Genomic DNA, 25,745 nt, shown 5'->3' with positions numbered 1-25,745 from the left:
ATTCTAATTGATTCAGAGTTGCACTCCCTAAATTACTAACCATGCAGTTATAAAGCAATAAAGGGAAGGGGGAAAATGAAACCAGCGGAGGAGAGGGGATTTGTAACCAGCGGATATAAAATAATAGGTCTGAACAAGTAATAATTAAATAGGGTCGAGGTTTTAGGGTTACCGACTATTCGAGCTTTGGCAATTGGCGAACCCTGGAAAGAAAGAAACATGGCAAACAATAAAAAAAAGGTGAGTGCATGGCTAATTCAGAGGCGAACATTTCTAACCCTAAAATAAGAAGGTCGAGACAATAATTTGAAATAAGTAATTAAATGAAGGGCACTTAGCTTTTTGCATTTGATCTGATATGGTTGATAGGGCGCCTTCAAGGTTAACCCTGAAAAGAAACAAGGCAGACAAAATAAAAGCGACACAACCTTAACATTAAAATAAACCAAATGTAATCTAAATTAAATTAAAACAGAATTACTTAACTTCAGGTTTTGGGGTAGGCGCGTAGTCGGGGGATCTTTGAAGAGTAGACCTGAAAAGGCATAAGAGGAAAACTTTCAGTGTAGGGCATGATCTTCGTGAACCCTGATTAGGGTACGAATTAAAATGAAGTAAAATAATTTAATTAATTATTGGTCTGACGACCTAATTAATTAAATCGAGTCAGGAAAATAAAATTGAGTATGAGATATATTTTTTTAGAATTTTTTGAATATATAAGTAATTAAATAGAGATTAAATAAAAAGAAATATATTATTATATGAATAAAATAATTTAAAAATAAATAAATAAAAAGGAGAATTTAAATAATAAATATGAAATTTTGGATTAAGTAAAATAAATAACTATATAAAAAAAAAAGAGAAAACAAAATAAATAATTAAATATTAAATACATAAATATATAGTTAAGAAAATAAAATTATTATAAATGAATAAATTATTATTATAAAAAAAAGGAAGTTTTGAAAATAAATAACATTTTATTATGATAAAAAAAGAATTTAAAAATAATATATGTATATTATAAATAAAACAAAATAAGGCTATATAATTAAAAATTAAAAAAATTGGAAAATACTTAACTTTCAATCCAGTGTGGCGCATGCATGGTGGTCTTTGGTGCACCTGCAAACTCCTGTGCGTTGTATTGATCCGTCTGAGAATCTAACGGTTGGATTGATGAGGGAACACGAGAGCGCAGGGACGAGGAAGCAGCGAATCCATTATTTTGAAATATAAAAACGCGCGCGTGTCTGAGCCAGTCAGGGAAGGACACGTCATCGTCTTCTTCAATCAGAATTCTGAAACATACTTTTTTACAGCGCTTGTTGTAGGCGCGCTATAAAAAGCTCATCTCTATCACACCTGCGAAAATCATAGAATACCCAAAACGAAGCAAAAATTTGGCGCGACTACCTCTTTACGATCGTCCAGACACGACGAGTCTCATAGCAACCACAATCGACCCTGATTTTGCTTAGAACGAAAACCCCCAAATTAAAGTTCTAAACCCTAACATGGCAACACGCATATAACAGCATCATAACGTCCCAAAATTTCCAGAATTAATCAACACAATATGAGAAATACAAATATGCAATTGGATTCGAGAATGAATGTATGAATTTGCAGAATCGAAGAAATTTAAAGATCGGTTAAAAGTGACTTACAGTGCTCGATTGTTGATGCTTTGGGACTCAAAAACAATTGAGAATCGTTCAATGATGATCAAGGAACGATTATTGATCAATTACAACACCTGAATCAACCTGCAAATCAGAATTCAACCTTAGAATTTTTGTGAATTTTAGGGCTCGAGTTTGGTTCTCTTCAGGCTGCCAAAACGTGAAAACCTGCATCTGAATTTGTTTAGTACTTATAGGAGAAAGGTCTAGGTTAACAAAATTGGAGGAAATCTTGTTGAATCTTGTGATTGAATTTTTGAGAAATTTGATTGAAAAATCTTTCTATCTTTGGCCAATTTCAATATTTTTCTTCACCAACTTGACTTGCACGAATTTGGGTGATATATTGAGATATTATTTGGATTAATGATGATTGAAATTGGTTGGAAATAGAATCAAATCATATTTCATGTAATTATATGATTTATTTTGACTTTTAATATGAATAAAAATTCATAATAAATCACATAATTCAATAAAATTCGTGGCAATTGATTCTTGGGCTTGGGATGGATTATGGATCAAGTTTGAATCAAAATAACTTGGGCCTACTTGCAAAAATACTTCAAATTTTTCACATTTTTCCCTCCAAAATAGTCCAACTTTGACAAGTCCTATATCTCTCATTTTTTGGGGTATGGAAGTGTTCCAAGACTTTTTAGAAACCTTAAAGAGTCCTCTAACCAGTGTCTTTGGTCTCATATCAAAATTATTCTCCATTTTCATTTTATGTCCTTTTGAAAAAATGTCTTTTTGTTGACTTTTTAAAAAAAGACCTATAATGTATGAAGCCATATCTCTTAAACCATTGACCTGTGAGCTTTGATTCTTGGACCATTGGATAGAGGAATGAATTCTCTTCAAAATGAGCTTTGGTGGGAATTTTTCTGATGAAGTATGAATATTTGGTGAATTTTCAAAGTTTGGTTGACTTTTTCAGTTCATGCCCAAAATAGTAACTCTTGACTTTTGACTTCTCTGATCTTTCCTTGCATCATCATGATCAACCCTTGATCCAATGATGATTTTAGGGTTATGAGAATGTTGTTGACCAAATATCTTGAGTTTTGACTCTATAATGACTGTTTTGCCCTTGGGAGTCGACTGTTGACCTAATCAGGATTTGAGGGACTAAATTTGCTCTGTTTGACTTGAAACTTTATATGGAGATACTTTGGGATGTTAGTGACCCTATGGAACCACCTTGAGCCATTGATTCAATGATTTTCCTCTGAATTATTCAAACCCTAGTTTAGAACTTCTGTGTGGGAGACTGTGTTTTGGAGCTTTGTCTTTTGATTTGGTTTTGTGTATGAAAAATAGCATGGGCAAATTTTGGGGTATGACAAACGCTGTCGAAGGACATCTGTTTATCAGATATGTTGCTGTTGAAACAGCCTCAGCCCAGAACACCTTCTTTAACCTAGCACTAGTCAACATGCATCTAACTCTCTATGCCTTGCAATACCAGAGGCAGCACAAAAAATGTCGAACGCCTCATTGCAAAACTCAAGGCTATTGTCGGTTATCAACCTCTTGAACTTTCTGCCAGTCTGATTTTTGACCAAAGTCTTCCAACTTTTGAAATTCTCAAAAGTTTCATCCTTAGTCTTCTGGATGAATACTCATAACTTCCTGGAATAATCATCAACTATGGATAGAAATTACCTTGCTCCTGAATGTGATGGACACCTTGCAGGCCCCCAAAGATCAGCATGGATGTAATCAAGAGATCCATGTGTTCTTTATTTGCCTTTGTTGAACTTCACTTTGTAAGATTTTCCAATTACACAGGGTTCACAAAACTTCAGCTTTTCCACTTTGTCTCCACCAAGCAGATTTTGTTTCCCTAATTCGACCAGACCCCTTTCACTGACATGGCCCAATCTCATGTGCCAGATTCCTGTCTTCGACAAAGGTTTCGTGGATGCAGCATTTGTCGAACCACTTACAACTTTAGCCTCAAGGGTATACAAGAATTGTTTCTTCACGCCTCTCAAGACCTCCTTCGACCCCTTCATGACTCTTAGGATACTTTTCTCTCCTTGGAAAACATATCCTTTCTTGTCGAATTCACCGAGAGAAAACAGATTTCTCTTCAAATCAGGAACACACCTGACTTCAATCAACAACCTTATTGACTCATCATGGAGCTTGAATCTCACAGATCCAACACCTGCAATCTTGCAAGCTTTGTTGTTTCCCAGCAGTACTGATCCACCATCTTGATCACATAATTCCTCGAACAAGTCTTTGTTTGGAGTCATGTGCCAAGTGCAACCTGAATCCATAATCCACTCCTTCCTATAGTCACTGCTTGAAACCACAAGGACATCAGATGATTCGAAATCATCTTGAACAATGGCTGCATTGCCATTATCTTTACCTCCATGATCTTTCAGGCGTTCAGGGCACACTTTTCTTGTGTGACCCTCCTTCTTACAATGATAGCATTGAATACCAGATGCTTCGCCACTATAAGACTTCAATTGACTTTTGCCCTTCTTCTTGTCGAACTTACCATCCTTTCGCAGGAATTTGCCCTTAACGGCAAACCTTCACCAACTGTCAAAGCTTTATGCTCCTTTCGTTCATTCAAGTCCTTAGAATACATGGCTGATTGAACTTCTTCAAAGGTCAGGGATTCCCTTCCATACATGAGAGTTTCTTTGAAGTGAGCATGTGATCGAGGCAAAGCGCACAATAGTAACAGCGCTTGATCTTCATCATCGATCTTCACATCAATATTTATAAGATCAAGAATCAGCTTGTTGAACATATCCAATTGCTCAGCCAATACTTTGTCTTCAATCATCTTGAATGAATACAAAGCTTGCTTCAGGTAGAGTCGATTTACCAACGATTTGGTCATGTACAAACTTTCAAGTTTCACCCATAACCCTGATGTCGTCGTCTTCTTTGATACCTGTCGAAGAACCTTATCACCAAGACTCAACAAAATTGCGATGTGTGCTTTCTCGATCATGGTTGTCTTCTCTCTTTCCGTTAACGCAGCGCTCATAGTCGTCGCTCCCTTCAACGCTTCCAAACAACCCTGCTGAACCAGTAGGGCTTTCATCTCCAAGCGCCACATACCGAAATCGTTCACTCCGGTGAATATTTTAATCTCATACTTTGTTGAAGGCATCTTATCCACGCTCACCGCACCAATTTGTTGTGAATTCAATGTCAAAAACGAAGTATAAACTAAGGAAAGAATAAAGAACAAGGAAGAAGAAGAACACAAGAATTGGTTATAACTGCTATTCTTTTACTTTCTCTTAGAAAACAAGATTACAAGTTTACAAGAATAACAAATAACCTCACTCACCCTAAATTAGGATTTGCAGCATGCAATGATGAGAGACTAGTATACTATTTATAATAAAACCTAACATACTAACTAATGGGCTTTTACCACAAGGCCCATTACACAAGTTAACTTAATAAACAAGCTAACTTAACAAATTAGGGTTTACACACTAAAATCTACTTTAACATGCTAACAACCCTAGCATCTTCCACACTAGCATATGAACAACCCTCGACTTCATACTTAATCATGTCGAACCAAGAAGCTACCTTTCGATCATACTAGAGTTCGATCTAATATTTCACAAAAGATAATGTTTATTGCAAGTTAAAAGAACGCAGGTTAATGGAAAGTAATATACTTAACATTGAGATCTTTTGAAGTATAGAATTTTCCTAAGTTTAAGATGTTCACAATCTTTATCAAGTTTAGTATGATTTAATATCAAAAGATTTCATGAAGAATAATATATTTGAAAGTATGAAGTTATTTTTTTTCATTCACTATTCGAAAAACGTTTAGACATGAAATAGGCCAATGAGAATAATATCAATAATATCAATATGTTTAGAAGTTCATTATCTTCATCGTGTTCAAAATAGTCACAAATTTATTCAAGTGATTAATTCTCAAAACAAAAATGAAGAAGCAACTTCCTTCAATCCATCTCGCTACAAATGCAGTAAAAAGAGTCACATAAGGTCAAATTATTAACAAAATCATAAGAAACTTGAGAAGTTGGACAAAAGACACAAAAAGCTCAAAAGAGAGAAAAATGTACATTGTATGAAATGACAATAAAATTGTTATCTGAAAGAGTCAATAAGTTGGCTTATGTCTCAAGGAAAATCACGAATAAGACGAGGTAAACATTTTTGAAACTGAACCTAAATTTTGACTACTCTTAATTTGTAAACTAGATGATGATTTTGTTAACAATTTAGTGTGGGGAAGAAGTCGCACATTGATTAGAAAATAGAAGTTTAACACTTTATAAGTGAGAGAACCCACACACCTATCACCTTAAGATTTTGGGTGAATATGTGGTGTGTCTCTCACAAAGATGTGTCCCAGGTGTAAAATGATCTCTAGTTGGGATTCTCCAAGTAGCCTCCAACAATGATATCAGAGCCTTTGGTTTCGAGTCAAGTGACCGACTTACTTGTATCGAAAATACTCTACATAGGTGGTGGATAGGAGGTGTTCAGTTAAAAAGTGTTAACGGCGGTACGAGTGTATGTGGAAGAATGAACATTGTGTATAGACTCACACTTGAGGGAGAGTGTTGAGAATCAAGTGTGAGGAAGAAGTCTCACATTGATTAGAAAAGAGAAGATTGAGCACTTTATAAGTGAGAGAACTCACACACCTATTACCTTAAGTTTTTTGATGAATATGTGGTGTGTCTTCCACAAATGTGTGTTGCTCAAAGGATAGTCAAATAAAGTAAGAATGCTCCTCGCTCGACCAACAAATTTAACTAAATTTTATAAAATTGTTTCTAACTCTAAGAAAATTATTTCTTCTCTTGAATAAAAAATAATATTTTAAACAAGGAAATAGAAATTTGACATTATTTTAGGAAATAAACATGGGTCTTATGGAAAAATTGGTTTGGGCTATTATCCAGAAATTCATGAAAAATATTTCAAAAATTATTTAGTTTCCAATAACAAATTTAGTAGTCCTTTTATAGAATAGGCTTTTGTATAGAAGAAAAGTTCATACATTCTTTATTTGCAATAAAAGGATAAATAATTCTGTCGTTGGTGAAAAGATAGGGATTTCAAAGGACATTATTCCTAAAACTAGTTCTTAAAGGATTCAAACTGATTTTGGTACTAAAGACAAAAGCTTTTTTTTAAGGTGTGCTTAAAGGTCAAAAATTCAATATGGTAACAAAATTCTAGTTCAGCCTGGTGGGAGAACGGAATGTGGAAACTCGTACTTGTAATAAAAATTGTTGCATTCTGTTGTGAATTCAATGCCACGAACAAAGTATAAAATAAGGGATGAATAAAGGACAAGGAAGAAGAGGAGAACACAAATATTGGTTATAACTGCTATTCTTTTACTTTCTCTTAAAACAAGATTACAAGTTTACAAGAATAACAAATAACCTCTCTCACCCTAAATTAGAATTTGCAGCTTAGCAATGATGAGAGACTAGTATGCTATTTATAATAAAACCTAACATATTAACTAATGGGCTTTTGTCCACAAGGCCCATTACACAAGCCACTTAATAAACAAGCTAACTTAACAAATTAGGATTTAAACACTAAAACCTAGTTTAACATGCTAACAACCCTAGCATCTTCGACACAAGCATGTGAACAACCTTCGACTTCATGCTTAATCCTGTCGAACCAAGAAGCTACCCTTCGACCATACTAGAGTTCGATCCAATATCTCACAAATCTCCACCTTGGATCTAACACTACAACATCAAGGAAACAAACTAGCTTTCTTCGTGCAGCTTTATCAGCTGCATACAATGGAAAAACTTGCAACTCGGCAATGTCTTGGTGATCATATCAGCAGCATTGTCTTCAGTCGAAACCTTCAGCACTTGGACTTCTCCACGCTCGATTACTCCTCTGACGAAATGCAGTCTCACATCAATGTGCTTAGTTCGCTCATGATAGGCTGAATTCTTCGACAGGTGTATTGCACTTTGACTATCACATTTAACAGTGATACCTCGACCTTGAAGTTTCAGCTCCTTCGCAAAACCTTCAAGCCACAATGCTTCTTTCACAGCTTCAGTTAGGGCAATATACTCTGCTTCAGTGGTTGATAGAGCAACAACATTCTGAAGTGTTGCTTTCTGTCATACCCCAAAATTTGCCCACACTTTTTAGTGACAAAAATTTTTGAAATTACTTTCAAAATTGGATTTTTATAAAATCTTGGATTCATTTACATTGACATCCTGAATTTTATAAATATTCGATTTAAAGTCTATTTTAAAATATAATGGTTTACTCTTAAATTATTTATATTTTAATAAATAGCAAAATGCTGGCCGATGCTATATACTTTCAATTGGCTTTTTATTTTAGACAAATAACATAGCACAATTGGTAAGGAAGTAAAGCTTGCACTTTCTACCCTCATTCTTCACCAACAATTATCTAACAACCCTTAACAATTTCTCACAATTTCCATTCACAGTTTTTCAACTTTCTTTACATTTTTATTTCAAAAAAAACTTTCTTTCAATTCTCATATTTTGGCCGATGATTCTATATGAGGCCCCCTAATTTTATTTATCCTTTCCATTTTAAATTTTAATTAGTTTTACCATATGATGAATTCTGATGGTGGTTTATTTTGAAACTATTATTAATACTTTATAACTAACAATTTCACTAATCCTAATTTAACTCTCAATCTCTCTCGTACAAAAAAAATTCACACCATTTTTTATATCATTCTATGCAACTTTTCTTTTGTTTGTACATATGTTTACCACTTTAAAAAATATCCACATCTTACTAGTTATGGATACTTAAGAATTTCTTTTTTCCTGGTCTCACGATTTCGGCGAAATTTTTCATATAGTGATGAATTGTTACAGTAAACAAGATCTCCTCATAAAACAAAACCAAAACTTTGGTGTCTTTTATGAAGAAGCTATGATCATTCAAATAACAAATAATCTTCACACATGCTTAACTAGCAATTACAACATGTGTTCATATTTTTTTGTTTTGTTTGCAGTAAATTTCATGGAAAGGAAACAGCGGCCAATCCAAAGTCGCGACGTTGCCTGAATCACCGACACCCCCGTCGTGTCTCATTTTCGATCCGACATTAGTAGTGGTGCGAAAGTTTAAATCAAAGCAAAAGGTAAGTAACAGCAATTTTTGACAATCATTCATTGTATTATCTCTTCCATTTCCATTTACAGGTTTACACAAAGCCTTCAAACCATAATGGATCACAACAATTTCTGACTTGAAATCAACGGAATCAGCGCAATCGGTTTTGGCACGCATCATCGCGAAATCGTTGTTGTCGAGCTTCAGCAGATTCGGACGCGAACACCATCATCTCCGCAGGTAATGTTTTCGATAATCCCTTTACATTTAGTCATTGTACCGGTTGAGTATATATTGAGAGAATATACTGGATTAGAGAAGGTAAGATAGTGGTTGAGAGATGAACAGAAGTTTGAAAGGGAAGTTCCATCGTTGAAACAGAGAAGGAGATTTGACTGTGAGGGAGGCGGGTTATACTAGAAATTTTTTAGGTTTTTTTTCTAAATTCACTTTCATGTTTTGGGCCAAATAACCTTAAGCCCATCCGAACTTCTTCCTGCACCCTATTGTTGTAGAATACACCCCTTCCTGTGCCTTAATTGTTTTAGATTTTATTCTGGGCCTTCTCCTCTATTTTGGGCCAGCGCCTCTTTAACAAATTGCACCCCATTTATGTTTTTACCAAGCTCGTGTTTATTTGTTTCCTTTAATGGTTTTAATTTCTCTTTAATTTTTCTTTATTGTTTCAATTCATGAAAATACAAAATATAGTACAACTTTCTTCTTTTATATTAAAAACTCCAAAAAATATTTTAGTTAATTACTTTTAGAATTTAATACGTTTGTTTAGTTTAGATCTCTTTGTCATTTTTTTGTCATGATTGATCAATTATTCGTTCTATCTCTTATTATTATTTTGTATATCCATGACTAACATTTTCCTGTTTTACGAGGTACCATCTCGAGCATTGGACCATTTTGGCAACCCCTTTTATTTTTTGCATATATTGTCTTTTATTTCTGTATTTTTTTAACTGTACGTGGGTTGTAATAGTTTTAACTAGGTTTTATTTTTTTTTTGCACCTCATATTATGTATCTGCCCCAAAGCCATGTAATAGCGTAGGAACTTTATCTTTCCGCACTTTATTTTCTGTAAATATATTAACTGCTAGTAATTAGGGTGTGTATGGCAAGACTAATCAATCAATCGTTAGCTCACTAACATCAAGATTAAAATAACTGAAAATAGCACACTCTTTTTACTTGTTCACACACTCACCTCTAGGGTACGCCCCTCTTGGTTGCCTTACGAGTAATGGTCGTGTCCCTCGAATATAAAGGTACCCAATAGCAAATGTCCCTCGATTAAAATCATCAAAGATCATAGTCCCTCGATGACCCTCGAACTGTTGCCTGCGAATACATGATCTTGTCCTTCGAATTGTTGCCTACGAAATGATGATTGTCCCTTCGAATATTGCTAAAGGTACCTCTACTTGTTGCCTTCAACGACTTCCGATGACCCTTCGATTGTCTCGCACGTCCAATAAAAAAGAACTACCTACCCATAAATGGTATGGTTAGTCCTAGGAAATTTAAAAAGTATAGAAAAGACAAAAGTATAGGGTAGTGCTCCTAGTTTGCTTGCTCAAAGCAAAGAAATTGTTTTTCACACCTCTTTCAAAAACAAAGGCTACGCTTTTAAGCTAAAGTCCTTTTTTCTTCAAAAATGTCTTTTTCAAACAAACAGTAAACAAACATGAGCTAAGCAAACTAAGAGCCCACAGAGAACTGTGGATGAAAAGGGTGCTTACACCTTCCCTTTTCATAACTTACCCCCCGAGCCCGTTTCTTCTAAAAAAGGTCTTTTTCTGTTCTTTTTACCTTTCCTGAAATTGGACAAAATAAAAGTCGGTGGCAACTCTTGCTCACCGCAACATTTGTTGCATATTGAAAATAATAAAGTCAGTTCACCGTATTACACTTTCCAACTAATTGCAGTGCCAAACATAGTGAAAACATATCCAGAAATAGATTTTCTGGAATCCATACAACCTGCATAATTAGAGTCGACATATCCTCCTATTACTGCTTTACTATCTTCACCCAAGGCTCCATCATAAATTAGGACTCTATTCAGAGACTCATTTATGTACCTTAAAATCCACTTCAATGCTTGCCAGTGAGCCTTTCCAGGGTTCGCCATGTACCTGCTTACAAGACTTACTGCATATGCTATGTCGGCTCTAGTACCGACCATAGCATACATCAAAGAACCAACTATATTAGCATATGGGATGCCATTCATATAGGCTCTTTCGACATCAGTACTGGGACACTGATCAATACTCAGCTTGAATTGAGGGTTTGTTGGAGTCACAACTGGCTTCGAATTCAACATACCAAATTTTTCGCGAATCTTTCGTAGATATGCCTCTTGAGATAAGCATAACTTCGACTTCTTTCTATCTCTTCGAATGTCAATTCCAAGAATCCTGGAAGCAGCTCCCAGATCCTTCATATCGAACTCCTTATTGAGTTCAGCCTTCACCCTCGTCACATCTTCAACATTGTTGCTTGCTATGAGAATATCATCCACATAAAGCAACAAAATAACAAATGAATTACCAGGTCGAAATCTGAAGTAAACGCAGTGGTCGAACTGACTTCTAATAAAACTTATGCGTGCCATTAACTTGTCGAATCTCCTATTCAAATGTCGAGGAGATTGTTTTCGCCCATACAAAGATCTATTTAACTTGCACACATAATCTTCCTTCCCCTTTTCGACATACCCTTCAGGTTGCCTCATCAGGACCGTTTCATCTAGATCACCATACAAGAATGCAGTCTTCACATCCATCTGTTCCAGTTCAAGATCGAACTGTGCCACCATGGCAAGCAACATTCGAATGGACCTATGCTTCACAACAGGAGAAAACACATCATTGAAGTCGACACCTTCTTTCTGAGTGAAACCCCTTGCAACTAACCTTACCTTGTATCTTTTCGACGTCACTCCTTTAATTCCTTCCTTAACTTTGAAAATCCATTTACAACTGACTAACCTTGCCCCAGCAGGTTTCTTGATCAGTTCCCAAGTATGATTATCATGAAGAGATTTCATCTCATCATCCATGGCCTTCAGCCATTCAGTCTTATTTCGACTCCTCATAACTTCCTTGTAGTCTCTAGGTTCTTCGTCTAGAACCTCACTTGCAGAGATTAATGCATAAGCTATAAGATCTGCATACCTAAGTCTCTGAGGTGCCTTGATGACTCTTTTCGACCTATCTCTCGACAATAGGTAGTCATCGTCAGTTTCCTCTACTTCATCAGCATCTTCTGCTTCTTCGACTTCATCAGGGATATGCAATTCAGCATCAACATGCTCCACCTCAACAGGAATCTCTACCTGTTCCAGCTCTTCGTCAGATGTTTCTGTACTTCGACTAACATTATCAATTTTCTTGAAAGTCATTTCAGCTTCATTGAAAACTACATCTCGACTGGTGATACACCTCCTGTGACCTGGCTCTAGGCACCATAGCCTATAAGCTTTGACTCCTTCTGGGTATCCCATGAACATGCATTTCAGAGCTCTAGGTTCGACCTTGTCTTGCCTAATGTGAGCATAGGCTACGCAGCCAAATACTCTCAGTTTGTCGAGATCAGGTGGATGTCCTGACCAAACTTCTTCAGGTGTCTTCATATCTAACGTTGTCGAAGGACATCTGTTTATCAGATATGTTGCTGTCGAAACAGCCTCAGCCCAGAACACCTTCGTTAACCCCACACTAGTCAACATGCATCTGACTCTCTCCAAAATAGTTTGATTAAACCTTTCAGCCAAACTATTTTGCTGTGGAGTACCTGCAGTAGCTCTATGCCTTGCAATACCAGAGGTAGCACAAAAACTGTCGAATGCCTCATTGCAAAATTCAAGGCCATTGTCGGTTCTCAACCTCTTGACCTTTCTGCCAGTCTGATTTTCAACTAGAGTCTTCCAACTTTTGAAATTCTCAAAAGTTTCATCCTTAGTCTTCTGGATGAATACCCATAATTTTCTGGAATAATCATCTACTATGGATAGAAAATACCTTGCTCCTGAATGTGATGGACACCTTGCAGGCCCCCAAAGATCAGCATGGATGTAATCAAGGGATCCATGTGTTCTTTGTTTGCCTTTGTTGAACTTCACTCTTGAAGATTTTCCAAGTACACAGGGTTCACAAAACTTCAGCTTTTCGACTTTGTCTCCACCAAGCAGATTTTGTTTCCCTAATTCGACCAGACCCCTTTCACTGACATGGCCCAATCTCATGTGCCAGATTTCTGTCTTCGACAAAGGTTTCGTGGATGCAACATTTGTCGAACCACTTACAACTTCAGCCTCAAGGGTATACAAGCCTTGTTTCTTCACGCCTCTCAAGACTTCCTTCGAACCTTTCATGACTATTAGGATACTTTTCTCTCCTTGGAAAACATATCCTTTCTTGTCGAATTCACCAAGAGAAAGCAGATTTCTCTTTAAGTCAGGAACATACCTGACTTCAGTCAACAACCTTATTGACTCATCATGGAGCTTGAATCTCACTGATCCAACACCTGCAATCTTGCAAGCCTTGTTGTTTCCCAACAATACTGATCCACCATCTTGATCACATAATTCCTCGAACAAGTCTTTGTTTGAAGTCATGTGCCAAGTGCAACCTGAATCCATAATCCACTCCTTCTTAGAGTCATTGCTTGAAACCACAAGAACATCAGATGATTCGAAATCATCTTGAACAATGGTTGCATTACCATTATCCTTACCTCCATGATATTTCAGGCGTTCAGGGCACACCTTTCTTGTGTGACCCTCCTTCTTACAATGGTAGCATCGAATGCCAAATGCTTCGCCACTGTAAGACTTCGACTGGCTTTTGCCTTTCTTCTTGTCGAACTTACCATCCTTTCGTAAGAGTTTTCCTTTAACGGCCAAACCTTCGCCAACAGTCGAAGGTTTATGCTCCTTTCGTTCATTCAAGTCCTTAGAGTACAAGGCTGATTGAACTTCTTCAAACGTCAGGGACTCCCTTCCATACAAGAGAGTTTCTTTGAAGTGAGCATGTGATCGAGGCAAAGAACACAATAGTAACAGCGCTTGATCTTCATCATCGATCTTCACATCAATATTTTCAAGATCAAGAATCAGCTTGTTGAACATATCCAACTGCTCAGCCAATACTTTGTTTTCAATCATCTTGAATGAATACAAAGCTTGCTTCAAGTAGAGTCGATTTACCAGCGATTTGGTCATATACAAACTTTCAAGTTTCACCCATAACCCTGATGCCGTCGTCTCCTTTGATACCTGCCGGAGAACCTTATCACCAAGGCTCAACAAAATTGCGCTGTGTGCTTTCTCGATCATATTCGTCTTCTCCGCTGCCGTCAATTCTGCATTCATGGCTGCCTCTCCCTTCAACGCTTCCAAACAACCCTGCTGAACCAGTAGGGCTTTCATCTTCAAGCGCCACAGACCGAAATCATTCACTCCGGTGAACTTTTCAATCTCATACTTTGTTGAAGGCATCTTCTCCACGCTCACCGCACCAATTTGTTGTGAATTCAATGCCACGAACAAAATATAAAATAAGGGATGAATAAAGGACAAGGAAGAAGAGGAGAACACAAATATTGGTTATAACTGCTATTCTTTTACTTTCTCTTAAAACAAGATTACAAGTTTACAAGAATAACAAATAACCTCTCTCACCCTAAATTAGGATTTGCAGCTTAGCAATGATGAGAGACTAGTATGCTGTTTATAATAAAACCTAACATACTAACTAATGGGCTTTTTTCCACAAGGCCCATTACACAAGCCAACTTAATAAACAAGCTAACTTAACAAATTAGGGTTTAAACACTAAAACCCAATTTAACATGCTAACAACTCTAGCATCTTCGACACAAGCATGTGAACAACCTTCGACTTCATGCTTAATCTTGTCGAACCAAGAAGCTACCCTTCGACCATACTAGAGTTCGATCCAATATCTCACACATTCAAATATAAACGGTAAGTCTCACATCATTTATGAATGAGAAGAATGTTTAATTTATAAGAAAAATGATATATATACCTAATATTTTAAGATTTTGCAAAGAGATGTAAAATCATTTCGCTTATAATCCTGAAACATTGGTCTTGTTGTTACCTCTTTTTCCGGACTTTCTAGCTAGAATGATAATGATGATCCAAGTAAAAAAAAATATTTCTTCATAAAACTTGTAATAGTAAAATATGCATTTAATATGTCAATATTAAATGTGAAGGTTTACATTAAACTAAACGAAGAATCTTACCTATCCTACATAAAAAAGAATGCTGGAGTAAATGAATAAGAATGTTTCAATTGCCTTAAATGAAGGACATAAGTGTTAAGACAGTTTCAAACTACTCCCCTATTTTGAGAAAATTCTAAGATTTAAAATGGACCTTTGGAAAAAACTGCAACAACTTTAACCAACCAATTAACAAAAGACACTTGAGTATGATCTGGAGTCACCTTGCAAGTACAAAAGACACCTATCATAAAGAAGTAGTGCACAATAGAAGAAAATTATTCATTTGACATATTTCACATAATCACATTCATAAAAATCATAAAGATCATAAGATGAGGATGAACATCATCAAATATGCAAACCCATAATTCACATTCATAAAGATCAGTTTGCAAGTACAAGAAGCTGTCTAATCATCACAACAACATCATATTGGAAAAGCAATATGTCCTATTGTTAGATCTCAATCACCTAACTTGCATATAATCAATTGGATCTCCAAATACTTAAGGATGTTCGTCACGTAACATATCTCAACATGTTCATCACATAACATATTTCAGCACATTTATCACAAAACATGCTTCAACATGTTCATCACAGAACAACCATCAGTGTGTTTATCACATAATTGACTTCATGATGATTCCTAGGGGTGGCAATTGGATCCATTAAGCTAAAATCCATCCAATCCATCCACCAAAAAATCCATCCAATCCATCCACCAAATAAAAAATTAAGTTAATGGATGGATTTAATCCATCCATTTATATACATGGATGGATCCAATCCATCCAACACATTTTGATAATCCAATGGATTATTTTTATTTTATACTTTAAATGGTTAAAGTTATTTACGAGTTTCTTCAGAAAATTGAAAAATCGAATTTTTTTCTGAAAAAACCGAAAAATCGTATTTTTACGAAAAACAAAAAAATCCAGTTTTTTCGGGAAAACAAAAAAATCGGGTTTTTTCAGAAAAACGGAAAAATCGAGTTTTTTCAAAAAACGAAAAAACCTAGTTTTTTCCGAAAAACAAAAAAATCGTGTTTTTCCGAAAAACGGAAAAAATCAGGTTTTTCTCAAAAAACAATAAAGTCGAGTTTTTTTTTTTCAGAAAAATGAAAAAATCGAGTTTTTTTCGGAAAACGAAAAAATCGAGTTTTTTCCGAAAAACGAAAAATCGAGTTTTTTTTTCGAAAAAAGTCGATACTTTTTGGGGGAAAACGAAAAAAATCAAGTTTTTTTCGGAAAAAACGAAAAAAACCGAGTTTTTTCGAAAAACGGAAAAATCGAGTTTTTTTCGAAAAAATGAAAAAAATCGAGATTTTTTGGGGAAAACGAAAAAAACCGAGTTTTTTTTCGGAAAAAACAAAAAAAATCGAGTTTTTTTGGGCAACACGAAAAAATCGAGTTTTTTTTTCGGAAAAAACGAAAAAAGTCGAGTTTTTTTCGAAAAACGAAAACATCGAGTTTTTTTGGGAAAATGAAAAAATCGAGTTTTTTTCTCAGAAAAACGAAAAAAGTCGAGTTTTTTTTCGAAAAAACGAAAAAATCGAGTTTTTTTTCGGAAAAAACGAAAAAAATCGAGCTTTTTTTTTGGGGAAAACAAAAAAAACGAGTCTTTTTTCAGAAAAACGAAAAATCGAGTTTTTTTTCTTTAGAAAAACGAAAAAATTGAGTTTTTTCGAAAAAACGAAAAACACAAGTTTTTTTTGGAAAAAACGAGAAATCGAGTTTTTTTTGAGAAAACGAAAATTCAAATTTTTTCGGAAGAACGAAAAATCAATTATTTTTCAGAAAAACGAAAAAACTATTTTAAAATACGTAAATTATTATTTTTATGAAATTTTAAAAAAAATAAAATATTTTTAATTATCTTTTGGATGGATGGATATCCATCCATTAGAAATTTGTTAATGGATGGATTGGATGGATTTTATTCCTTAATGGATGGATTGGATTGGATTTTTATTTAGAGAGTTTAATGGATTGTAATGGATTAATGGATTGGTTTGATCCATCCATTAAGGATCCAATCCATATCCATCCAATCCATCCATTTTGCCACCCCTAATGATTCCTCTATTATGATCAGAATGTTACGAGGAAGACCATGACAAAGCAACTATTATGATATGTTTATTCATTATTGTTTACTGATTAGTATATGTTGATGCAGGTATGGATATATCCCCATTTTAAGAGCTGTTATTTGAATTCAGATTCTATAATCTAAACCATGCTGAGGGAAGTTTTTCATGTTTTGGATTCTATAATCTCAACGTGTCGATCAATCCTTTAAATTATAATGTATGGTTTGTATTGCAACGGCTACTTATGGTGAACTATAATACACATCAACTTGTAAAGCATGATGGAAGAGGCTGAAGTTAAATTTTCAGCCTTGACTTACAGGACAGATTTGATAACTGATACATAGTTTCTTGCATGCAAATTCAACATTTAGTAGAACAATATCAATTTTCAAGAGAAGGAACCTAGAATTAATAACTCAAAAGTGAGTACAAACTGGCCTCAAAATACATTATCTTTCATTGATGATCAAAATATAATACAAAGTATTGTGTTATTCAGAATCAGATGCTTGTACATTTATAAAGCAAGCTTCAAGTTGTGTCAAACAAGGGAAAATAAATTTCCTAAAAAACTACTGTATGAAATACAGATACAAGTATGATACAACAAGCTAGGAAAAATTGAGGGGGAGGGAAAATAAAAAATATAAAGAATCCTTGTTGGAGAGAGACAGAGAGAGAGAGAGAGAGAGAGAGAGAGAGAGAGAGAGAGAGAGAGAGAGAGAGAGAGAGAGAGAGAGAGAGAGAGAGAGAGAGAGAGAGAGAGAGAGAGAGAGAGAGAGAGAGAGAGAGAGAGAGTAATCTATCTCTTTTGAAAGTTAAAGGCCTTGATTGCAACAGCAAAAATAAATGCAAAGAGAACAGCGACTCCACCGACCACAATAGCAGACTCTCCTATGAAGTCGTGTTTGATACCAAAAAAGTCTTCAATGAAAATTTTCACATTCTTTCCGTCTTCAGTCGTCATAGTAGTAGTTATATCTCCAAATTGAGATGCAATCAATCCGTATATGGTCCATGCAACTGGACATGCCCAGTAGTACCATCTCCACCATACTGGAATGCTCTGTTATGAAAAGGTAAGAAGAGCAAAAACACAATAGTTAGCATACATATAATATAAGTTCATAAGTTCATTCAAACAGTCTTTCTGAATGTTAGTGCTTACAGGTCTTGGGACGACGAATCCTGAAAAGAGGTTCCAAATTGCATAAAATGCAGCAGCCACGATAGAAGCAACATGGTGATTTGGTGTCACTGCCACAGCCATCATACCATAGAAGGTAAAGTAGAGCAATGTGAAGTACATAAAGAATAGATACCAAAGGAATTTTTCTGCGGTCCAGTCAAATCCGATCATGGCATAGACTATAACTCCATATACCACAGCTTGAGCAAAGACATAAGGTAGCTCTACCAAAATCTGTGACGAAAAGGGAGGTGTTAATAAGAGAATTTCTAGTTTGCATACTAACCTAAGTAGTAAATAAGTGGTAGATTAGACGATGATTATAATTACCTGTGAAATTGCATAGGGTAAGGCAGAATACATTCCAGCAGCTTTTTCTCGATAAAATACAGTTCTTTCAACCGCTACCACTGGCTGCACAGAAGAAGAATTTTGTACTCCAAGGAAGAGAACAGCAGTATACATTGAACCCACAGCATTCAACAGGTCTTGTCTACTTTCGCTGCAAGACACCAAAAGGTATTAGAATTTGAATGTAAATAAACAGAGATTAGAAAATATAATGTTTAATGAATAATATGGAATTATTTTTTGATTAAAAATAGTTTGACTTACTGTTTGCCACCGAGGTCCCAAAACATTGTTCCAAACATCAAGGCTATGAATGTAGTGAAGAAAAACCTCACTGCAGTGTATGGTGGATTACGCCAATATGACCATCGTTGCTTCCATAAGCAGGCCTGGCATTGGACCAAGAAAGACTGAGAGAATTGAGTAGGGAAATATAGATCCTTTGAAGCAGGAGCAGGCTGGCCAAGTTCTTGTATGAGTTGTTTGTTTCTCCTGAAGAGACATAAAGAACAGTTTAAGCATGTTGCAAACATGACAGGAATAGCTACTATAGTTTAGATTCATATCCATATGCACTAGTTTACCTATATAGATCTGAATTTTTGTACAAGTCGGTAAAATCAACACCCAAATTAAATTCTTGTGCTGTACTTGAAACTTCCAACATCCATGTTGCTGGGTTATATCCGTCTTTGATTTTACTCACCCCGTCAATGCTCTGGACAAAGAAAGTTATTTGAAAACTTTAGCAACTAATTACAATCAAGAAATAGAGACATTGACTTGTGTAAATGTTAAACTATAGTAGAATCTTACCTCAAAATACTTGATCAAATGAGTAGAATGACGACCAAGTGGTCCAACATATATTTCTTGCCCTCCACGCTTCATGAGGAATAGCTAGAATTGCATATGAATAATATGTCAAATTCTAGCATAATAGAGAGGAAAAGAACTATAAAAGGAAGCTTTGTTTGTCATTAATATTTATTTATTATTACCATTCACTACATACCTCATCAAATGCTTCAAATATGTCAATGCTAGGCTGATGGATAGTACAGACAACTGTTCTTCCTGTGTCCACTGTGTTCCTTACAGTTCTCATAACAATTGCAGCAGCTCTAGCATCTAAACCAGAAGTTGGCTCATCCATGAAAATAATAGATGGATTAGCCACTAGTTCGACTGCAATAGTAAGTCGCTTGCGTTGTTCAGTTGAGAGACCACTAACGCCGGGCAAACCTACCAGGGAGTTACTCAACGAGTTCAGCTCCACGAGATCCATCACTTCATCAATAAACATCTGCAATCATTTGTAATGAATGTCCTTAAAGTCAGAACAATCAACCTCAAGTAGATTAAACTTTTCATTTGGAGAAATGAAACCTAAAAGGGCATATCCCTTGTGCTGTAAGCATTAACTGACCTTTCGGGTCTTGGAGTCAACTCCTGAAGGTAAACGAAGCCATGCCGAGTAAAGCAGGGACTCATAAACTGTTACATGAGGTGAATGGATATCATTCTGCTCACAGTAGCCAGAGATTCTAGCAAATGTTTCCTGCTTTTTCGGGTAACCAGAAACCTTGATGTCTCCATCAATATGTCCACCTGTTTTCCTACCAGCCAGAACATCCATCAGAGTTGTCTTTCCAGCTCCACTTACACCCATCAAAGCTGTGAGAACACCAGGTTTGAATGCACCACTAACACCCTTCAAAAGTACTAATCTGTCCTCTGAAACACCTTGCTCCTTCATTTCCTGTCAGTTGAAAATAGAGTTAAGTTAGAAAAAAAAAATTGTCTTACTGAATATGAGTTGAGTTGGATATCTAAATGTCGAATGTATCACTTTGTGCGAGTCTTACCGCTGGCATATCAACAGAATATACAATATCATCAAAAGTGATCGAATGTGGTTCAAATGGAAGAACCATTCCTTTCTTCTTTCCATGGCTGGAGTCTGATACAGAATCACCTCTTCCTGAACTTTCTGAAAGAGAAGAGAAAAAATGTTCAGCTACTAAAGTATATGACAAACTTCTATATGTTTGCTATCATGAGTGATATGCATATAATCAAGAAGGCTCACCTATGCGTGGTAATTCAACTTCTTGTACGGTCCTGTCATTAGAAGAAACATCTTCTGAATCTTCTGGTATTGTTGCTTGAGGCTTATCAAATGGGCCTAGTACAGCGAGAGCCACAGCAAACACCACGTTGAAAAGGAACACAAATCCAGCCAATCCCGCGACACCGATCCAGTACCAATATGAATGTGGGAAGAACCCACGGGTATCAAGATATTGTTTTCCCAAATCAAAAGTAGCCTATAGGTAAGTATATAATAAAATAAATCAGGCATGTAAATTTCTCAATAAAAAATTAGATGTATTAAGAAGTTGCAAGCAAGCTCAAGAAATTACATTGTGCCAACCGTGTCCAAGAAATTCATTGGCCATCAAAGCATTTTGCCCATACATCAAAGGTGAGATCCAGTAACCCCAAATCCACCACTTCTTGATATCCTCTGTTACATTAGCAATAACATTCAATAAGCATCAACTAACTAAGGTTTCATTTCGTCACAAGAAATTAGTTTTCAATTTTGGTTAAAATTTAATGTGTTATTCAATTTAACTTACTTCTTGAAAGAATGAAGCCACCCAATGCAAGAAATGTGAGAATTGCGAAGGACCCAAATGTGTTGGCAACAATCATGTTTCTACCAAGTGCTGCGATGGCTCGGAACAATCCAGAAGCCATCTGACTCAGGAAAATCACTACAAGGAACTGCTTGAGCAACCTGCCCAAAATTCAAGACTTCACATCATTAGTAGCATGCTAATGCAGACTAGATAGTACATGTGGCATTCAATACTAAATGCTCCTAACAGAATAAAAGCGACTTTTTTTACCTTTCAACATTTGGATCAAATCCAATAACGTAGTAGGTAAGAAACACCCAAAGAGAAGCTTCCATTAAAGTAATGGGAATCTTGAGAATCCACGCAGGAATAGCATATGCCCATGAGGGATAAAATAGAAGGTCTCGTTGCTTGTAGAAAACAGGAAGCTTAGCAATGGTCATAGAAATCTCAGACATTCCATTGAACATAATTGTCATAAGTGTGAAAAATAAAGCACCAGCATAAACACCCGCATCATCCTGATTATTGTGGTGCATCTCAGTACGAAAAAACAGTGTCATTGCTATCAATGCCATGACGAAAAGCTGAAAAATATATATCAAGAGCAATATGTTTAGTCACTCAAAATCATAATCACAGAATGCATAGATGAAAAAGAGTAACTTTTTACTTATTTATAATAAAAAAGCTAGATAGATTCCAAACCTGAGTTAGCTTGAAGATGTAAACAAATGAATTCCTTTTCATGAGCAAATACTCTCTTGAGAAGTTAGCCTTTAGAAGCTCCGTCTTGTTAAGACCATACTCTTTGGTGGTCAAAGCAGCTGGATGGCTCTTTGTCTTGTCAAATGGAACGGAAAGCTCCTCAGCAAGTTTCCTACCAATGTGGAATGATTGAAACGCCTCAGCGAATTGAGTAACAGTTACAAATCTGTATGGTTGATCTCTGCGCATCCAGTACTGAGCTTGATCCTTTTTTGATGTTACTTCTTGAAGAAAATCAGCAACACCTTTCCTGTCAGGACATTTGAAACCCATTGAATCAAAAAAGTCGAGAACATATTCACGGGGGCCATGGTACACGATTTGTCCATCGGAGATTAAAATAATGTCATCAAAAAGATCATAAGTCTCAGGTGCTGGCTGGAGCAGTGATATAACTGCAGTTCCATTCATAATATGAACATATTGCCTCAGAGAGCTCACAATCTGGAAAGTTGTAGAACTATCAAGCCCAGTAGAAATTTCATCCATGAATAATGCATTTGCTGGTCCAACCAACATCTCTCCTGTAGTGACACGCTTCCTTTGTCCTCCAGAGATACCACGCAACATTTCGTCCCCCACCATGGTATCGGCACATATATCCAACCCCAAAATCTGCAAAATAATACAATGTCAAACTTAATACCTTTGGCTTATAAGAAAATTCAACAAACAACACGAAGCAAAACCTTATTATAGCATGCAAGACATGATAGAGCCTATGCAAGGACAAATACTAATTGGGAGCAATCAATTCAAACTACAAAATGAGTTTAATTTTGATACACTGTCATTTTAAAAGTTTTACACTGTCAACATATAAGAATCAATCGTATGTATCCCTTAAGAAGTACTTATGATTGAAGTCAAACATTTTCAATTATCTGGAGATTATGAGAGGATAGAACTAATTATTGAACTGTATTTTAGTATATTACCTTGAGTATATAATCTGTTGAAATGCTATACTCCTGTCCTTCAGTTGCAATTGCCTATTATATCGAAATACAATTAGATATGCAAAGAGGTAAAATAATCCCAACGACTATTTCAAGACTGGTAATAGCTTCTTTATGTATACCTTCATGTAGACATCGATATCCGGGTCAGGCTTGATATTTGCTGCTTTCTCTCTTCTAGACAACTCAGAAAGCATGTCTGTGGATCCCAAGTAAAAACAAGTCAAGTTTTATGCACATCCCAAATTAGATATTGAAAACTGAACCGGTAAAAATTGACTAACCGTAACGTGATCCAACTCCTTGGCACCTTGCTGAGAAAGCCAAGGTTTCTCTCACAGTCATTTCTCCAATATGAACATCATGCTGGCTGATATAAGCAGCAGTTCTTTGAGGTACAAACTCATTTAGTGCATGGCCATTGTAAGTCACACTCCCAGATAGCTGTATGAATTAAACATTGTTACAAGATTAGATAACTTTACATATATTAAGTAAACTTTTTTAACTACTAATGAATTATACGTCGATGACGTTGATGATATTAAATGGAAATTTGATTTACCTGAAGACTTGGATCAAGCTTTCCAGATAAGGCTAAAAGGAGTGTAGTCTTTCCTGAACCAGGAGGACCTAAGAGTAGTGTCATCCTTCGAGGTTTAATAATTCCATTAACATCCTTAAGAATCGCCACATGTCTCTTTTTGCTAGGGAGAATATGGAGAACATTCAATAAACCCTGAAAACAATGAAAGACTTCAACTTATGAGACTCAACAACAATAAACAAAACAGATCTAAGAAGAAAAAGTATAATTTCTGATCACTCCTTACCTCTACAACATTAGTAACAGCATTAATGAAACTAGGCAAAGCTCTACTTCCCACAAAAGCTTCCGCATCAATTTTCAAGTTCTTATATCGAACTTCAATCGTCGGAATATCAAGTCCAACTCTATAATAAGAAGCAAAAACACAAAACACAATGAGTTATGAAAACACACATGTCCATAATCTGTTTTCAAAAGCTATCATAAACAGTTTATTGAAATAAGCTGAAAACAGCACATGAACATATGATCCAAACATACATTTATTGAAATAAAATAAAAACAACTTATAGCTTATATAAGAAAACAGATTAACTCGATTTCATCTCATATTAAAGAAACACCTTAAATAATAAGCACTTAATTAACCTGTAACAGAAAACTGGATCTTATAGTTATTTACCTATCAACTCTTTCCTTGACCTTCAAGAGAAACCTTTCATTATCCTGTTCAGCAACCTTAACCAACCTCTCCAGAAGCTTCTGCTTCTCTTGAAATCCAATATCAGTAACATCAACTTCAGTTGCAACTCCATGTGAAGCAGTTAAGAGACCTTTTCGCAAACGGTTGTAAGTAGGTAGTTTTTCAAGTGCCGCCCATTTAAGCGCTTCTTCGTCATCTTCTTCACGTGATGATTTAGAGAAAACCTCAACTCCACTGTTTCTCCATATAGTTGAACTTCGAGCTCGTAAACTGTTCGTTGCTCTGTATATATCAGTTCCTTCCATTCTCGCTGTTTTCAAACAGCTTCAACGCAAAGCTTGTGTTTCCTCAACGCGATTTTAGTTATAATGATTGTGATTATGAAAGTTGAAACCAAACAAGGCGCTATCACCGAAAGAATCAATTAATAATTAACTTAAAAAAAGAAAGAGAGAGTTATTTTTTGTGTTTACTATTAAAAGGTTAGTGAAAAGGTGATGAAAATGAATGAGAAAATATGAGTGTATTTATACGTTTGATGAGAAATAGATTTAAGTCAAACGTGATTATTTGAGAAAAGTGATTAATAAGAAAAGTTACAAGGAGGTCAACAATGGGAACCGGGAAGAAAAAGGAGAAGAAGGGTCAAATAAAGTAAGAGGAAAGTTCTGTGTTGTAACGTGTTCTTTGTTCTAAAGTAGAGAACACGGGTTATGATGAAATAGTAATTTAAATATCATTTATTGATTCAAAACTTTATTATAATAATAATGTGATAATGTGTAGATTATATAAAATAGAAGGGAAAAATGTTTATTCATTTTATATAAAGAGGGGAATATTATTGTGTCTGTAGCTGTTAATATAATAATATTATTATTACATGATTAAACACAAGGCGGCTACGCTTCCTCATTGTCATTGATTATTGTTATTATTATATTATTATTAGGCACGTTCATTATTTGAATTTATTTTTATTCTATTTTTGAAGAAATTTTTTGAAGTTGAGAAATGAAAAATAAAATATTAATGAGAAACGGAAGAAAAAAATAGTACACGAGAAGAACGTTGGATTTAAAAAATTGGTAGTTAGAAGTTGTTTAAGGACCTTGACTAAATGACCAGTACAGGTGTAAAGTTAGGGAAGATACATGTTATTTTCACATTGTTTCAAATTTCAACATTGAGATGAAAATTTTGTATAGATTTCAAACGGAACAGCACAAGAATCATTTGAGATACATGTAAGTAAATTTAATGAAAAGAAGTGTCAATCAATACTTACAATCAAATTAGTAATAGAATATTGACATTTGGACTTCTAGATGGAAAGCAAATTAACATGACTTTTGTCAACAAAT

General features: G+C 35.4%; 1 protein-coding gene across 1 annotated transcript; it reads right to left on the bottom strand.

The window, feature by feature from the left end:
• Window positions 1-17,647: 17,647 nt before the first annotated feature.
• Window positions 17,648-25,046, bottom strand: LOC131654103 (pleiotropic drug resistance protein 1-like). The gene is made up of 20 exons (XM_058924525.1): window positions 24,361-25,046; window positions 23,962-24,082; window positions 23,694-23,867; window positions 23,413-23,572; window positions 23,251-23,327; window positions 23,108-23,161; window positions 22,110-22,784; window positions 21,672-21,988; window positions 21,399-21,559; window positions 21,180-21,283; window positions 20,846-21,083; window positions 20,622-20,746; window positions 20,183-20,515; window positions 19,769-20,059; window positions 19,570-19,653; window positions 19,338-19,471; window positions 19,018-19,245; window positions 18,733-18,904; window positions 18,382-18,636; window positions 17,648-18,279 (listed from the first exon to the last, which is right to left on the bottom strand). The coding sequence occupies exons 1-20, from the start codon at window positions 24,684-24,686 to the stop codon at window positions 18,016-18,018; spliced, it is 4,293 nt and encodes a 1,430-aa protein (XP_058780508.1). The 5' UTR covers window positions 24,687-25,046; the 3' UTR covers window positions 17,648-18,015.
• Between the last annotated feature and the right edge of the window lie 699 nt (window positions 25,047-25,745).

This window comes from Vicia villosa, linkage group LG2, assembly GCF_029867415.1.
Source record: "Vicia villosa cultivar HV-30 ecotype Madison, WI linkage group LG2, Vvil1.0, whole genome shotgun sequence".
NCBI classification, from domain to species: Eukaryota; Viridiplantae; Streptophyta; class Magnoliopsida; order Fabales; family Fabaceae; genus Vicia; species Vicia villosa.
Note: the sequence above shows the minus strand (reverse complement) of the source record. Positions and strands in the feature narration are given on the sequence as shown.